This window comes from Hemicordylus capensis, chromosome 1, assembly GCF_027244095.1.
Source record: "Hemicordylus capensis ecotype Gifberg chromosome 1, rHemCap1.1.pri, whole genome shotgun sequence".
NCBI lineage: Eukaryota > Metazoa > Chordata > Lepidosauria > Squamata > Cordylidae > Hemicordylus > Hemicordylus capensis.
Window position 1 is genome coordinate 376119300 of NC_069657.1, and position 17869 is coordinate 376137168.

Genomic DNA, 17869 nt, shown 5'->3' on the forward strand with positions numbered 1-17869 from the left:
GTATTTCACACCCTGGAAAGGTGGCAAATTCTTGAACTCTATTGCATAGCCATAAGTTATAATTTCCAGTACCCACTGATCTGATGTTATGTTGTGCCACGCATTGGCGTGGTGTGCCAATTTGATGGATACATTGGCTAACGTGAGGCTGGTATTGGGAGCCTCGGGTACTCTGGCTAACGCGAGGCTGGTGTTGGGAGCCTCGGGTACAGTAGTTGGTGTCGATATGTGCTGTTGTGGTGGATGGACCTTCACTTCAAAGAGACTGCTTAGATTGGTCTTTAGCAGCCCTCTGGCCTTTAGGTTTCTGATAATAGGGTCTATTCTTTTGATAAGGCCTGTTCTGCCTCCTGTATTCTCTTCGATCCTGTTTCATCGAATACCTATTTTGCTGTCTACCGTAGGGGCGACTACGAGACTGCTGACTAGTTGAAGAAGTGGATGCCATGAACGTCTTAGCCGTGACCTTCATCTTTTTCCAGGATTCCATGGTGTCATCCGTAGAGTCTGCAAATAGTCCTTTCCCATCAAAGGGCAAATACTCAATTTTATCTTTCATCTCTGGCTGTAAGTCTGTAGACCTCAGCCATGCGTGACGTCGCAAAGTAATAGCTGTTGCCATTGCTCGCGATTCTGTCTCCGCTAAATGTTTGTACGTGCTCAGCAACTGCCTGGTCACCACCGTAGACTTTTCATAGGTCTGCGCTAGTGCCTTTTGTAAATCATCTGCGGACAACGTGGACGAGTCCTGGAAAAAAAATGTCCCATAGATGGTGGGCATACCGTGTCATACACGCAGCATAATTAGCGATTTTCACTGCTAAACTGTACGTAGAATAAACTCTACGTCCCAGGACATCAAGCTTTCTCCCCTCTTTATCAGCAGGGGTAGTATGGCGTTGAGCACCCTTTGACGACGCACACTCCACCACTAAAGAGTTCGGGTCTGGGTGCCTCACCAGGTAAGCGTTATCTGCCTCTTGCACCCTATACAAACTTTCCAACTTCCTCGAGGTGGGCGTTGATGTCCTCAAAACACCCCACGCTGACTGCGCCGCCTTCGTAATTGCTGGAATCATTGGTAGCGACAAAGGGTGAGTAAGCTTAGCTTTTGCCATCATATTATACACAGGATCTTTCAGATCCAAGACTGGCAACTGGACTTCCAGGCCCAAAGCCTCCGCCATCTCACGTAGTTGCGCATGGTACGCTTTTAGTTCCTCTGAGGGAGAGATCGAGGTACCAGGCGCTACCTCCTCTGGAGGGTCAGGTTCTCTGGGCTCATGCAAGTTACTTCCCTCAGTGTCTGACAAATATGATGTGTCCGTGTCACTGTTTCTACTGCTCCCAGTCTCATGCGTCGAAACACACTGTGTAGCAGGGACAAGGCTAGAAGGTGCCCCTTGTAATGACACTTGGGGACGTATGGACTCTGAGCGGTGTGGCAAGGACGGGTTATCTTGCGGCAATCTGGCCTCCAATGGACGCTGCCGTTGTGGCAGTGGATCCTCACGAAGTGACTGCTGTGCTTTCCATATCTTGTATTCCGCATAATCCGGTGGAAAAAACACTTCGGGGTTGTGGCGGAAACCACAAGCATGTGTGATGCGGCCCACAGCAACTGACGTGGCTGTTGATGCATCTGCCGTTCGTGCCAGAATAGGTATCGGCTTCGGTAGATTATGATGCTCCACCAAAGGAGTCATTAGCTGTCGAATGGGACTCATGGCTGCTGAAATGAGTCGAGTAGTCTTGGGAGTATGCATGGACGGCCGCACCGGAGACGCAGACGGAGTCTTAGGCACTGCTGTCCCAGTCAGCTGGTCGATGGTAAAACCGTGAAAAGTCGACCCGGATGGCGTGCCTTCACTTGAATCCAATAGGGCCAACAACGGAGTCCGAGCTTTCTGCAAAACAGGTTGTTCTTGCATGACTCCCTCACCGAAGTCCATATAATCCTCCAGATGATAAGTCACCCTGGGTGACGCCGGAGACTGAATTGGGGTTCTTGCAGGAGTTAAATCCGCCACCAGCCGGTGTCGGTCCCCAGTCTTGTCGGGGGTCGAAGAGCGTCTTCATATAGTGCTGCCCGTAACCGCAAAGCTCGATTTTTCAAAGTTTGTTTAGAAAAAGAGCAACAGATTTTGCAGTTCTGCGGGTTATGTTGCTCACCTAATCAGAGTAGGCAGGCGTCGTGTGTATCCGTTGTCGGTAACTTAGCCCTACAGTTAGTGCAGCGTTTGAAAGTTGTCTTAACTGGCGCTTTAGACGCCACAGCGCTGAGCGCCTCACGGCCAAGAATTGGCCCACCAAATTACAAATCCTGAGGGTTATCCGAAACTGTAGTCCAAAAACAGTCCAATTTCAAAGTCTAATGTGAAAACAATCCAATATACCGAGGAGCAATCGATCTGAGGTTTAGATGCAATGGCGGTCTAAAAGAAACTGAGGAAGACACACCCCAACTGCCTATTAAAATGTGGGCACGATCACGTGCAAGGTGGTTGGAGGCATCATGAGGAGCTAGTCAATCGGTCCGCGAGGTCCCTGCGCAGGCGCAGAACCCCATTCTTTATGAATGCAATGGATCACTATCCAGATCTATCTGGTTTTGCTGGATCTCAAACTGACAAAGGCAGAACTTTGGTGCTTTCCTTCCTTCCTTGTGTTGTGGTTTGGCTGCTTTGTGAGATAGTGTTGTGGTGAGAAATGGATAGAGCTAGCTCTGTCTCTGTGTGTGCATGTAATATTTCTTAGTTGTTACTGAGATGAGATCCATGTCTGGCCTTGAGACTAACTTGTGCTTCACTCACTGCACTGGTCTGCTCTGAAATCTGCATTGGAAGGTTTACTCAGTCAAAACGTGGCCGACGTTGCTCTAGATGAGCTTATGAGTGCTAAAGGTGCTGCTGTGGCAGCTGTTGCGAAGCTAGGAAGTAAAAGTAAAGTGTGCTGTCAAGTTGGTGTTGACTCCTGGTGACCACAGAGCTCTGTGGTTGTCTTTGGTAGAATACAGGAGGGTTTTACAATTGCCATCTACCGTGCAGTATGAGATGATGCCTTTCAGCATCTTCCTATATCACTGCTGCCTGATATAGGTGTTTCCCATAGTCTGGGAAACATACCAGCAGGGATTCGAACCAGCATTCTCTGGCTTGCTAGTCAAGTCATTTCCCCGCTGCACCATTAGGTGGCTATAAGCTAGGAAGTAAGGAGTCATAGTTGTGTGTGAGAGAGCAACTTGTGCCAATGATATTACTGCAGCGCAGGCACTGTGGCCGGTAGTGAATTCTGAGTCAGTGATTCTTTTTTGGCCATTTTTGGGACTGTATTTGAAATGTGTGTTGTGTTAGGAGGGACAGATTCCATTTTACTATGTACTTCTGCAGTGTTTTTCAAGGCAGGGTTGAAAAATGCATTGCAAATTGCAATGCAAAACTTGCGGACACTCTGTGAGTGCAGCTTGTTCTGGCCATAGGGAACAATGGGGAACTCAAGACAACTCATTGTTCTCCATGGGTAGCTTGCAGGGACTCCAGTGGGTTGTGAGGTAGGGGATGATGAATGCTACCTACCATAGAATTCACAAAAGAAATAAGCAAGCAGGAGATTTTTAACACATTTTTAACCTTTCCCCAAAACCCTGATAGGATCCTATGGCAATTTAGGGGAAAGGTTAAAATTTTGTTTTAAATCACCTGCTTGCCCATTTCTTTTGTGGGTTGGGTGGTAGGTAGCACTCATCATGCCCTACCACCCAACCCACTTTGGTATCCCTATAAGCTAGCCATGGGGAACAATGGAATGGTTCGAGTTCCCCCACCCATTGTTTTCTATGGCCAAAGTACTCAAAATGTTTCGCGTTTGTTTCATGGAAATAGCTGGTTTGACTGCTGTTTTGGCCATTTTGCATTTTGTTTTAAGCTTAAAATGCAAAATCCATTTTGTATGTATCCCTACAAGGCATTTCTATCATTTTCTCTCCAGTATGGATTCTTCCATGTGAAGTGAGGCTTGTGCTCCCTCTGAAGATTTTGCCAAAGCATTGATATGGTTACTTCCCTGTGGGGAAGGAGAGAGCAAAGCACAAGTGGGATGGAGCATGTCCCTATGTTCCACTTCAGTAAGGAGTCAGAAAATTCCACTTCTTACCTATAAACCAAGCCTAATTTAAATGCAGCACAGGACATGTAAGGAAAAATTACTCATGTGGCATTTTACCCCAGTTAAACTGGGCCATTTGCCACTATTCTTACAGAATTTGTACATTAAAATGTAATTCTCCTGAGTCACAGATCCATGGTGTGTTCACAATGCACATGTAAGCGAGAGGAACCAATTTAAACAAGATGCAAGCTATACAAAATGTTGCACAGGTGAGATTTTGTACATGTCCAGGATCACATTTAAATTGGACTTAACAAAAAGTGTGCAAAAATTGCTCACTCAATGTCCAAAATAAGGCCAAAAATTAAGGCAAGCTGTCTGAATTACCCTTCCTTTTCTTACAGATCCTTATGTGAATAAAACTGGTTTTTAATATTTGAATAATACAGTACACTTTACTAGTTATTTACTAGTTATACTAATGTACTAAATAGGAATAGAGTCTTCCCGTCAATCTCTTGCTATCTCTTGCAATCATCCATCTCTTGCAACCCCTGCTAACTTGGCAAAGAGGCACCTTTTAACGTGGTGATTCTCTTTATTTAGCAGGGGGAGAGTAACTGGCCCTATCCACCCCCAGCACAGTACCTCCAGTCACTGTTGCTGGTGTCTATCTTATGTTTCTTTTTAGATTGTGAGCCCTTTGGGGACAGGGGTCCATCTTATTTATTTGTTGTTTCTCTGTGTAAACCGCCCTGAGCCATTTTTGGAAGGGCGGTATAGAAATTGAATAAAGAAAGAAGAAGTAGGGGTGTGCACGAATGATTCGAAGCAAACTGGTCTGCTGCACAAACTGGTCTGAGCATGAACCGGGCTAGCCTTCAGGAAAGGGGCACAGTCTGCAATCAAATCAAACCCGGTTTGAAGAGAACCTGTGTGATGGTTTGAACTGGACTCAACTGAGGGAGATGAGAGGAGTGAGGGAGGTGTAGCAAGAGGAATCTTTAAAAGTCAATGAGGGGCGAGAGGCATCTTTAAAAGTAAATTTCCCTTACCAGTGGCAGTCCGAAGGTACCAAAGCTGCCTGGAGCAGCGGCACTCCTCCCAGCAGCCCATGTGGCAGCAGTGACTCTCCACCCAACAGCCCACATGGCGGTGGCGTTACTCTGGTACTTACCTGGCCTCCATGCAAGTGGAGGTGAGGATTTCATCACCACATGCTGCCGGTAAGGACTTCATTTACTTTTAAAGATGTCTCTTGCTGCGTCGCCCTCACCCCTCTCCCCTCAATCGAGCCTGGCTCGAACCGTCAAACTGCTTCGAATTGCTTTGCGGACCCACAGTCCGATCCAAATTCAATTCGAATTCGGACTGAACAGCAAAAAGAGTCTGTGCACACCTTTATGCTACAGGTATCAAAGTCATAATACACACAGATCAATATTTCTGTACCTGAGTATTGAATACAACATACAGAAGTTGGTTTATCAGCTACAATAATCTGTCTCTCGAATTTCGTTGGAGGAGAATTTGCCAGTGGATATTCTTCGTAATTTCTTCTAGAAATAGTATGGAAATAATTAAAAGGAGAAAAAACCAGATTGTGTTACATACTATATTGTGTTAGTTACTCTTGCTAACTAAGCAAATGGGCATCTTTCAAAGTGGTGATTCTCTTATATTTAGCAGGGGGAGAGCAACTGGCCCTATCCAACCCCAGCACAGCATTCCTCCAGTTTGCCTTATGTTTCTGCCTTATGTTTCTTTTTAGATTGTGAGCCTTTTGGGGACAGGGGACCATCTTCTTGATGTATTATTTATTTTTCTATGTAAACCACTTTGAGAACTTTGGTTGACGAGCGTTATATAAATATTATAGCAGTAGTTCTACTAGCAGTATAGTATATTAGAAATACAGGGAATTTTAAATATTTATCTCCATCAATATACAAGTGTAATAAACACATTTAAAGGCCCATTTTCGTTATTTTTCTCTTACATTGCAATTGTAAGATAATGTTAGTTTTGCTCAAGTGTCATAAATGGCTTTTTAAAAATACAGCCACGGTATTACTTACAGTTTGAAACTTCTCTTGCATTTTGATGTTGAACTGTTGTTCCGTTTTGCACTAGTCTTTGGAGAAAACATGTTCATTCTGCAAGGAGAAAAGACACTCTCCAGCTCTTGAGTTAGACATGGCATTGAAGTCAACAGCTCTTAAAGCAGATGACAGCTCTTAGACATAACACAGAAGTTGCTCACATTAATGTACAAACTAAGATATCTTGTTCCCATTTTTTACACATCAACTTAGCCCATTAGAAATAAGTGAAAACTGCACAAAAATATCCACAGGAGAACAGACCACTCAGTAACTGAACTTCATTTTCTATGGTTTATGTCAGCATCATGTGTAAGCAGATCTGAGTGCTTGCCTGAAAGATTATTTAAAGAAAAGAAAAAATAACATTAACATCTAAAGTAACTGCTACAGTGCACAAAGCTTGCCTGCCTGCCTGCCTGCTGTGATTCTGCACATTCTGTATATAATGCAGTACAAGATGCAGATTCACACTTTTCATTTTAAACAAAGAGTTGTTCCCAGCCTTTTTGGCTGCAAATGTATCCTTGAGAGTGTGTGGACAAGGAGCCTGCTGAAATCTCAGAAGTCAGAGAGGTGGCAAACATGGCTTCTACTGGTTGAGGAAGGGGCTGCAGCACTATATGTCTTGCCCCTCCTAATGAATAGCAAAACCACAGTAAGTTATGCAAAATACTAAGAACTGCAGACCAAACTATGCAGATTTGCTCAATTTGCCTATTTTATACAGGCTGCATAATTCAGTGCTTTTTAGTACAGGACGGCCAAGGCTCAGAATTTTAACTTTTGCTTGACACAACAGACAGACTACTGTATGACTACTTAAAAATTTGGCTGACAGAAAATTACTACAGAATGTGTGCCAAATTCCCAGATAAGCATATATTCTTACCTTAGCTTATCTTCGGGTCAAACTAGAATAGCTTATTATTTACTCTTCAGCCTCTTTTACACTATATTTTCCATACCCTGGATGGGAGACTACATGTGAGCACTGTAAGATATTCCCCTTAAGGGATGGGGCTACTGGGGAAGAGCACCTGCATGCTTGCATGCAGAAGGTTCTAAGTTCCCTCCCTAGCACCTCCAAGACAGAGCTAAGAGAGACTCCTGCCTGAAGCCTTGGAGAAGCCGCTGTCAGTCTGTGTAGACAATACTGAGCTAGATGTCCAATGGTCTGACTCGCTATAAGGCAGCTTCCTAAGTTCCTATGAACCTGCTATAAAGCAATAAAGATACTCTTTCTGAATTAAATGAAAAGAAAATCTACATCAAATCATTGAGCTGTATCCTAAGTAACCAGGGAGCAACAGCAGAAAGTGCTTGGATTCTTTTCCGTAAATTCTCCCCTCCCACTGAAGACTCCAGCACCATTCCCTGAAACCTCCAGAGTAGCTTTTCAGGGGACTAAGCAAGCTGTCCTAGTGAGGAGGGTGTGAGAAACATCACCATTGTGCTTGCACCACTTAGCATACAACCCACTGACCAACATCCCCACTATTTTAGACGTTGGAGTTGCAGCATTGAGTATATCCTATGCAGACCGTGCAGGCTTTGTAATGATCAGTAGCATAGGTAAAGCGACAGTTTGTGCTGATTGAGAAGACACCATAAAGTCATAGACCAGGTCTTTAATTTCTGAAGTTTGCTTTTTTAACTCCAGACCCCAAACCTCAGCCATCGCAGATACCTACACATGATATTCCATCAACTCCTCAGTAGGGAAGATGGAAGGTCTAGATGGAATGTTTTCATCCAGAGATGGGTCAGAAAGGTGTTCCCTTGCTGCAGACTCCACATCAGAATCAGAGGAAGACGTATAAAACTCTGCAGAGGAAAATCTGTCCTCCTCTTGTACAGGCAGAATAGAGGTACCAGAAACACCTGTACCCTGTATACAGCTGGTCTCTTCGGAGACCACTCACATATCCTTAGCAGGAGTAGGTGGTTCTTGGAAAACAGCAGCTGAAGTAGGCATAGACTTTAAAGAAGAAGGACCTGCAACAGCAGTTGGGATTTTAAATAGAGTATCCCCTTTTTGCCCCTGGAGTGCAGATGGAATCCCTTCTTGACTTGACTGATGATGGTCACTTCTGTTATCTCTCATTCTATCCAAGGAAACAGACTTCTGCAACTTCCACAAATGGTAATCTTCATAGTCATATGGTAGAACTGGAGACATGGGGCAACAATATTCTTGAATTTTGAGTTTCCTGTGGCAGGTACAGTGGTGAGAACACTCCAGTGATACAGTGGAACCTCAGCAACCACAACAGCCACAGCCATGTGAGCACTGTACATAAGCCCTGTGCATATTTCTTAACGCAGAGGTATGATCCAAAGGTTGTGTGCCTCTTTGAGAATAAGGCTTCAATTAAGACATCAAAGGAGTTTCCAGGATGGGAACTACATCCCCCTCAACATTATTCTCCACATCTAGACCTTGGCTAAGAAATCCTCTAAAAGTTAAAGCCAAGGTTGTGCTTTTTGAAGAATCTAAATAGCAAGGAAGGGGAAGCAGCTTGATAAAGCCCAAGGTCCTCCTGTGTTAGGATTCCTTCTTCTTCCGCATCAATAACTGACATTGAAGGGGAAAGATGACCTTGTGATAGAGCTTGTGACGCCATTGACGTTGATGGATTCAGTAACAGAGACAGGCATCTCAATACAGTTTCAGTTGACATCAGTACTGGGTCCAAGGCTTGCTCCTTCGAAGCGTTGTCTTCGATGTCAAGGAATCTGTCAACTTGAGGGATTTACACTTTGACAGCGAGTCCGAATGCCAATCCTCATCCGAGGATCTTTTGTTTTTATGTTTCCTGTGCTAACTCCTGGAGGCAGAATCTTTTGAAACCTCCCTGGGTGCTTGAATACATGCTTGCCCAATGCTTGGCTTAAAGCCATTGTAGATACCAAGGGGTTGGTTGGAGGTCAATATTGACAATGGCAGTTGTAGAGAGCGCGGCATTGGTGGCAGGGGGCGAAATGCTTGCTTCTATAAAGCCACCCTGAGTCACAGTGCCTGGTTCTTTAACGTTTGGCGAGAGAAAGACGTGCAAATCTGGCAGGTCCTTGTATTATAATCCTCGCCTAAGCAGAACAAGCAGGAGTCATGCCAATCAGTTGCGGGCAATTTCCCCCCACAATCTTTGCACTTCTTAAATGTTTTTCTAATTAATGTCCATTGAGAATTGGGAAATCAAAAAGCAAGCCATTTCAAACCAGGGGAAACTCCAAATCTTTCAACAAAATCAGTTTGTGTAGAAACAAGAATAGTCAACAGCCAGTCCAAGATTTAAAAAACACTTCCTCCCTCCCTCTCTCTCTCTCTCTCCATCTACAGAAACCAATCCAACGGAGGAGCCCTATCTGACAAGGTGAACACTTTGGCGGTTAGAAAGGAACAGTAGGAACCGCTGAAATAAACGGTTGCACTGAGCGTGAAGGGCAGTACCCGAGCACCACAAGGAGCTTGGATATTCCACCCATGAGGTCCTGTGCAGGCACAGAACCCGAGCTTAAGAATGTCTAACAGATCATGCTACAGATGTGGTCCACTGCCAGGATGCTTCTTCCTAGCATGTAGACGGACAGTTAGTGGGGATGTCAGCTACTCTAAACTTTATTACCAGAATTTGTACTCACTGTGGTGATGATGTGTAACCTGATGACTTTATTTTGCTATGGAAAACCAGTGGCTGATCTTTTATTACACTCATTTTACCTGTATTGAAGTAAAGTCATTAGTTAAAATGACTACTACAACTGAGTAACAGTAAATGTATTCTACAAGCACAAATATATTTTTGATACCTTGTGTCAGAGGGCTTCTAAAATAAACAGTTATCTATATTTATACATACATACATACATAAACACAAAGACTGCCAGCAAAATCGAAATACAATGTCAATGATCCCCTGCCCACATGTCTGCTAAACAAGTTAGGTCTTCACTGCTTGCCAAAACACAAGGAGTGAAGATGTTAGGCAGGCTATGTCCACAAATGAAAAGGTCCTGTCTCATGGTCCCACCAAAGACAGCCAGGGTAGGCAATGATATTGATCTGAGTGAACAGGAAGATTAATATGGAAAAAAGAGGTCCTGAAGGGAACTGAACTTACTTGTAAGTATACATGCTTAGAATTGTGATATAAAATTTGCATCAAGAAAGCATAAATCTTCTCAGAATAAGACTAGACATCTGTTTTCTCAGTAAAGGCTTAGACGGGTAATAATACGTGTTATTATGCTGTTAACAGAGGTTGATAAGCTAGATAGCAACGAAGCGATAAAATAATTCACCTTTGACCTATGTGAAGAAGTATGCATATCAACAGAGCCCCAAATAACTGTTATGACATAGGAAAGAACAGACAGCATTTGGGACAAGTAGCCTAAATAAAGAATTTGTTCCTCTTTGTATGCACACATATTTAGCATTATTTCTAAAAGGGAAAAAAGTAACCCAGTCCTATTAACTGTCCAGAAATAAATAAATAAATAAAGTTAGTTAGTTAGTTAGTTAGTTCTTTAGCCCTGACAGGAAGAAAAGGTTCATTCAAAGACCATAAAAATTATAGATGCAATGCAAGCTACAAAAGCAGTGAAGGGTCAATGTGTGAAATAGAAATACCAAAGATATTCTGGAGAAGGACCACCACTGAAATAAATGAAACAAGTTATATCTAACTAACGTCAGATTGCTTACTTGTAACTTGGGTTCTTCTAGTGGTCATCTGTGCTCTTACATGAATGGGCTTTGCGCCTGCGCAGAGACCTCGTCAGAGTTTCTCCAAGCTCAATTTTTCTCCAGCCTTTATGGGTGGTAGCCCCTCCCCTCTGATGATGTGCACAAGTCCCTGTGATCCCCTGCTCAGTCTCTGAGGATGTCGAACTGGAAGAAATCTTAAGAGGGGAGGATGTGTGGGCATGTAAGAGCACAAATGACCATTAGAAGAACCCAAGTTAGAGGTTAGCAACCAGACGTTCTTCAGCGTGGTCTCTGTGCTTTACTCGAATGGACGCATGACAAGCTGCACCCTGTGCTATTCTTACCTGGAGGAGGGTATTTGGGCGAAGAGCAATTGCAGGATGGCTATGCCGAATGCCGCATCCTTAAGTGAGCGTACATCCAAAGCATAGTAATGCATAAAAGAATGTTGAGAAGCCCAAGTATCTCCTTGGCAGATAACATCCAGTGGAATTGCCCTATTGAAATCTGTGGATGTCGCTACTGCTCTAGCTGAGTGAGCTTTAAGGAGGTAGGTGCATCTTTCTTGGCGATCTGGTAACAGAGTTGAATAGACCTAACCAGCCATCTTGATATGGTTTGAGCTGGGGCCTTTTTGCCCTTATTGGGGCCTGAACTGGTAATAAACAGAGACTATGAAGTCTGCCCAAAAGAAGTATGATGAACATAGAAGACTAAGGCTCTCTGGACATCCAACAAATGGAGACACCCCTGGGAGGAATCCGTGGAATTAGGAAAAACACTGGCAAGTTAAGTAGTTGAGAGCAGTGAAAGGAGACTACTTTTGATAAGGATACATCAAGTCTTAGCACCACTTTATCGCTATGAAATATGAGGTATGGGGCATCTACCCTGAGGGCCCTACGCTCACTGCCATGTTGGGCCGAGGTGATGATGACAAGGAAGGCCGCTTTAGACAAAAGGATGTCTACAGGTGCTGAAGTCAATGACATGAAAGGAGGGCCCATAAGGCAAGACGGACCAGGGAGAGATCCCAGGAAGGAGCCATAATAGATGCATCTGGATAAAGGTGAGATAGTCCCTTAAGGAAACGCTTAATTGTAGGATCCCAAAACCAGGTTGGAGAACTCGGTGGTGAGTGGGCCACAAATGCTGCAAGGTGGGTCCTTAAGGAGAACAATTTTAGCCCTTGTTCCTTCAAGGAAAGGAGGTAAGAACAAATGTCTGTAAGTAAGACATCAAGGGGGGATACAACCCTGGTGTGAAGGAAGTGTTATGAAGCGTGTCCACTTAGTTAAGCACAATTTTATTGTAGGTTTTCTGGCTGCAAAAAGGGCCTGGTGGAGGGAGTGAAGATGAAACAGCCATGCCATGGGATGTGATCTGTGGATGTCCGGGTACTGAAGGCAGCCGGAATGCTGAGTAAGAATGTGAGGAGGAGTTAGTAGGCGGATATGTACACCTCCTGAGAGATGTAGGAGACCAGGGAACCAGGGACGCCTGGCTACCAAGGGTCAATCAAGATGCAAGTCATTCCCTCCTGGTGGGTCTTCAAGTGAACTCATGGGAGTAGAGGTATCAGAGGGAACAGTTAGGCCTGTAGACCATTCCAGGGAATGGCAAAGGTGTCCCCTAGGGAGCGGTGGAAAAGGTGTTCCCTAGGGAGCGGTGGCAAAGGTGTCCCCTAGGGAGCGGTGGCCTCTTCCTGCTCTAGAGCAGTACCGTCCACTGAATTGTCCACACTGAACTGGGAGGCAAAGAGATCTATGTCTGGGGTAAACCAATGGTTGAAGAGTGAGCGAACTACTTGACGGTCTAGCTGCCACTTGTGGGAGTCCTTGCCTGCCCTGCTGAGGGCGTCCATCTGTGGGTTGGCAGTTCCTTGAATATGCACCACTATGGGAGTGACAGAGTGTAGGATGCACCACTACCAGATTTCGATGGCCAGGTACAGAAGTGCTGTAGAAGAGGTTCCCACTTGGCGGTTGAGGTAGGCCATGGCTGTGGTGTTTGTCTGAATTGTGATGACCGAATTGGCTAGAAGTGGCAGAAACCCTTTTAAGGCCTTTGAGACAGCCAGTTGTTAGAGGAAATTTATATGGTAGGTTGTTCGTGGACCAGATACCCTGGAGGTGAAGATCATTTAAGTGAGCCCACCCCCCCACCCCCGCCCAGCCAGTCTCTGAGGCATCTGTGGTAAGGGTGTGACACAGTGTCCGAGAATGGAAAGGTGCATCTACTGTTAGGTTCTGCAGATGAGTCCACAAGAACACCAAATGCCTGACTATTGGTGGCAGGTGAAGCCAATGCGACTGGGGATCCAAGTGTGGATGGAAACAGCAAAGGAACCAGTGTTGTAAGATTCAGGAATGGAGACGGGCATGAGGGAGCACATGGATCATAGAGGCCATGTAGCCCAGGAGTTGTTGGATGGTTCGGGTGCAGTGATGTCGATTGTGAGCAACACGGGAGGCCAGGGAAGAAATGGCCTGGATTCTGCAATCTGGTAGGTAAATATTTGTGTGTAGAGAGTGGAACAGGAAGCCCAGAAATTCTATGCATCTTGTTGGCTGCAGCTTGGATCTTTCATAACTGATTTGGAGACCCAACTTGTTCAACAAGTGTATCATGGTGACTAGTGACTCTAGCGCCATCTGAGGTGTGTCTGCCACCAGCAACCAGTCATCTAATTATGGAAAGAGCTGGATTCTCTGTTGTTGCAAGAACGCTATGACTGGGGCCATACATTTTGTAAAGATTTGTGGGACGGAGGCAAGGCCGAAGGATAGAGATTTGAATTGGTAAGTGTTGCTTCCGATTGTGAAGTGAAGGAATCTCCAATGTTGCGGCTGGATGGTGAGATGGTAATATGTGTCTTGAGATCTAGGGAGACAAACCACACGTTCCTTTGTAAAAGAGTGAGAATGGCTGGGATGGTGATCATTCAGAACCGTTTGTAGGCGATGGCGCAATTGGGAAGGCGTAGGTCGAGGGTGGGATGGAGGCCTTCATCTGGTTTGGGAACAGTGAAGTACTGAGAGTGGAACCCCTCGGAAGTGGGGTTGTAGACCAGTTCTATAGCCTGTTTGTTGAATAGCGAGGTCACCGCCAACAAGAGGGTGGGGGTGGCCCTGGTAGCAACAGGCAGGTTGTAGGGGGACATAGTAGAAAATCCCACTGCATAGCCAATCTTATAATTGTGAGGACCCACAAATCTGATGTAATGTTTTCCCATGCCGGGAGAAAAGGTGATAAGCAGGTTCCCCATCTGGGTGTGGGAAAAGAATCACTGCTTCTTTGGGAAAGTGGAGGAAGGTCTAGACTTAGAAGGCTGCAGACACTGGGGGAACGTGGGTTGTTTGTTTTAAAGTTGGTAGTGGCTGGTTCGAAAGGGCTGGTCCCTTTGGTGAGATTGGGGAGTTGGGCAGGTTGGTTGATTGCAGTTCCATCTGTTTGGTCTGTATTGTTTTGCAGAGGAGGTCTGATAACACTACATCCCGGACCAAGAGGAGGGGTAGCTCAAACCTGAAGTTGAAGGCCTGCTCGAATTCGATGATAAGTCACCTCTCAAATTGGAAAAGGCAGGGCAGTATGATTTGATAGACGAGTCATTTGGGGACAAGCAAAATTACCCCTCTGAGGCAGAGGATCTCCAATACGAACAGTAAGATCCCTTGGATCCCAATGAAGGCCCTTTGGAACAACCTTTTGAAAGGGTTATTCTTTCTGACTTTCTGATTACCAGAGACTTTCTGATTACCATCTCACTATCCGGCCGCAACATTGGAGATTCCTCCACTTCACAATCGGAAGCAACACTTACCAATTCAAATCTCTACCCTTCGGCCTTGCCTCCGTCCCACAAATCTTTACAAAATGTATGGCCCCAGTCATAGCGTTCTTGCAACAACAGGGAATCCAGCTCTTTCCATAATTAGATGACTGGTTGCTGGTGGCAGACACACTCAACTTCAGGAATGCTTGGAGGCAGCTGTTTATTTGGATCCATTCCAGTCCAGCTTCAGGCCTGGTCACGGCACTGAAACTTCTTTGGTCATCCTGGCTGATGACCTTTACCAGAAGAGGGACATAGGCTGTTTTACCCTGCTGGTTCTCCTCAGTCTGTTGGCAGCTTTTGATATTGTTGACCATGGTATCCTTTTGAAAAGGCTTCAAGAGTTGGGGGCACTGCATTGTGGTGGTTTCACTCCTCTATCTCCAGGGTTGATATCAAAGAGTTGCAATGGGGGAATTTTGTTCAACTCCCTGGGAGTTGTCCTGTGGGGTTCCTCAGGGGTTGATCTTATCCCCTATGCTTTTTAACATCTATATGAAGCCGCTGGGAGAGGTCATCAGGAGGTTTGAAGAAGGGGCCACCAGTATGCTGATGATGCCCAGCTCTATCTCTCTATTCCATCTCAATCAGGAGAGGCTGTTGAGGTGCTTGACTGTTGCCTGGAGGCGGTATGGGCTGGATGTGCACCAATAAATTGAAGCTGTATCCAGATAAGTCGGAGGTGCTGTGTGTCAGGGGCTCTCAAGTCCATGAAGTGGGGAGATATCCTATTCTTGAGGGGGTAGTAGTACCGCAGAAGGAACAGGTGCATAGCTTGGGGGTACTCCTGGATTCATCACTGTCACTAGAGGCCCAGGTGGCAGTGGTGGCCAGGAGTGCCTATTTTCAACTCAGGCTTATCCGCCAGCCACGGCCCTTTCTGGACAGAGATAGCCTGGCCACAGTGATCCATGCTCTGGTAATCCCCAGACTGGACTACTGTAATGCTCTTTAAGTGGGGCTGCCCCTGAAGACAGTTCGGATGCTGCAACTAGTGCAGAATGCAGCAGCAAGACTGCTGATGGGCACTTCTGGTCAGATGCACATCACGCTGGTCTTAAAGGAACTGCACTGGTTGCCAATTTGCCACCAAGCCCAATTAATATTTTTAACATTGACTTATAAAGCCCTGAACAACCTGGCCCCAAAATACTTGAAGGAATATAGGCCTTCTCCGATATAGACCTGCCTGTCAGTTAAGATCTGTAGGAGAGGCCCTCTTGGTCGTGCCACCACTGCCAGCAGTCAAAGGGGTATGGGCACATGAAAGGGCTTTCTCTGTGGTGGCCCCTAGGTTGTGGAATGCCCTCCCCTCTGAGGTGTGCCAAGTTCCAACATTGTGCACATTCAGGAGAATGGTGAAGACTCACCTCTTTACCCTGGCCATTGACCAGAGATGTAGTGGTTCTTCCCCTCTCAGGCACTGTATTTTTTACTGTATTTTTGATTTTATGATGTTGTATTTTAATTATGTTTTATTTTGGTTTTATTGTAACCCACTCTGAGACTTTTGGGTATAGGGCAGGCTAGAAATGTTAAATAAATAAATAAATAAATAAATAATCACTCTTCTAAGCCAGCTTGCATTCTGGCTGGTAAAGATTTTTGAGCCTGCTTCCACAGCCAAGCATGAAGGCACTAAGCCCGGTTTTTGTGTGCTTGCTTGAAAAATTAGCACAAAAGGAGCAGGCCTGCACATTATGGGCCTCACCGAGGCAATAAAGGCAACGACTGTGTCCAGGGAAGTTGTGCCCTACAATGGACACAGAACTTAAAAGTGACCTTACAGTAAAGCGCGCCCCAACTGCCTAAGTTAATGGCAACACAGGCACGTGCTGACAGTTGGGGCCAGCGCAAGGAGCTAGCTAATCAATCTGTGAGGTCCCTGCGCAGGCGCAGAAGCCATTCCTTATGAATGCAACGGATCACGATCCAGATCTTAAAAGTGACCTTACTGGTCATAAGCAAAGGGGGGAAAGCCTAAAATAAGAACACACACCCTGCCTAAGGGGGAAAGGGGGAGGGGTCACAATAGAAAGAAAAAGGCAAATGGAAAGAGAGAGCAAACTTAATTAGGGATAGGAGGAAAAAACTTAAGGACAGAATAAGGCTAAAATAGTACTTCCGATTTTGCAAGAGCTCAGAGAAACTGAGAACAAAGCTAGTCTGTCAACAGACGAAGAAGACTGAGCAGGGGATCACAGGGACATGCGCACATCACCGGAGGGGAGGGGCTACCACCCATTTAGGCTGGAGAAACTCCAACAAGGTCTCTGCGCAGGCGCAAAGCCCCTTCGTGTAAGAGCACAGAGACCACGTTGAAGAACCAACGTTTGGTCAGTTACAAATTACATCCTATTTATTTCAATGGGACTTAGTCATGACCAGCTTAGTCTGGATACTGCCCCATGCAAATAGCACGAGATAGATAGATAGATAGATAGATAGATAGATAGATAGATAGATAGATAGATAGATAGATAGATATCCCCAACTGATTTATGTTTACCAAGCTTACCTTTTTTCTTTACAAATTTGGTTGTTTCTTTCTTCAGGCACAAGGGAGAGGTTGGTAGAAGGGAGTAACTAAACCAACAAATCAGTAGACATAGTTATATACATTTGTATGAAACTTTACTACAAGCCCAGTTATCAGCTTATACTGGTATTGCAAGCCTCAGCCTGAGAGTAGTGAAACCAATCTCTCTTCCGCTCCCCAGCAACACTGTTTCCATAATGGCAGCAGCATAGAAGCAGCAGGAAGGAAGGGTACTTCTTAAAGTGATTACTTAAACCAAAAAATCCATTAGTGTATCCAAGATGGCGCCACCCATACAACAACCTTGTTACAGATTTGAGGATTCTGCTTAAATGGAAATGGAAGGCAGGATATCAAGGGTTCCTTTTAATGTTCTGTGCCCCCCTAATTCATCCTTGCTTGAGACAATTTGGTGGTGAGTCTGGGGTACAGTTTTGTATCTGTCATCTGTCACGCTTTAGCTGTTTTAGATCAAACTGTTTATATTTTAACATGTTACTGAAGCTCTGAGGCAAAACAGGTAGAAATTCAAACACAAAATAAATTGAAACTACAGCTTAAGTAAAATGAAT

The 17869-nt window shown here is 45.1% G+C and overlaps 1 protein-coding gene across 11 annotated transcripts in view; it reads right to left on the reverse strand.

Annotated features, from left to right (window-relative positions):
• WDR27 (WD repeat domain 27) overlaps window positions 1-17869 on the reverse strand; it is a 169097-nt gene that overhangs the window by 126332 nt on the left and 24896 nt on the right. For 10 of the 11 annotated variants that reach the window (XR_008316483.1, XM_053297383.1, XM_053297441.1 and 7 more), the window contains exons 13-16: window positions 17277-17344; window positions 9855-9933; window positions 6186-6263; window positions 5560-5666 (exon numbers count right to left, since the gene is read on the reverse strand). Coding sequence is in view for 10 of the 11 variants with exons in the window: in XM_053297383.1 (XP_053153358.1) it covers window positions 5560-5666; window positions 6186-6263; window positions 9855-9933; window positions 17277-17344 (332 nt within the window). In the remaining variant the exon portion in view is untranslated. The remainder of the gene's footprint in view (window positions 1-5559; window positions 5667-6185; window positions 6264-9854; window positions 9934-17276; window positions 17345-17869) is intronic. The other variant, XM_053297418.1, reaches the window with a different exon arrangement.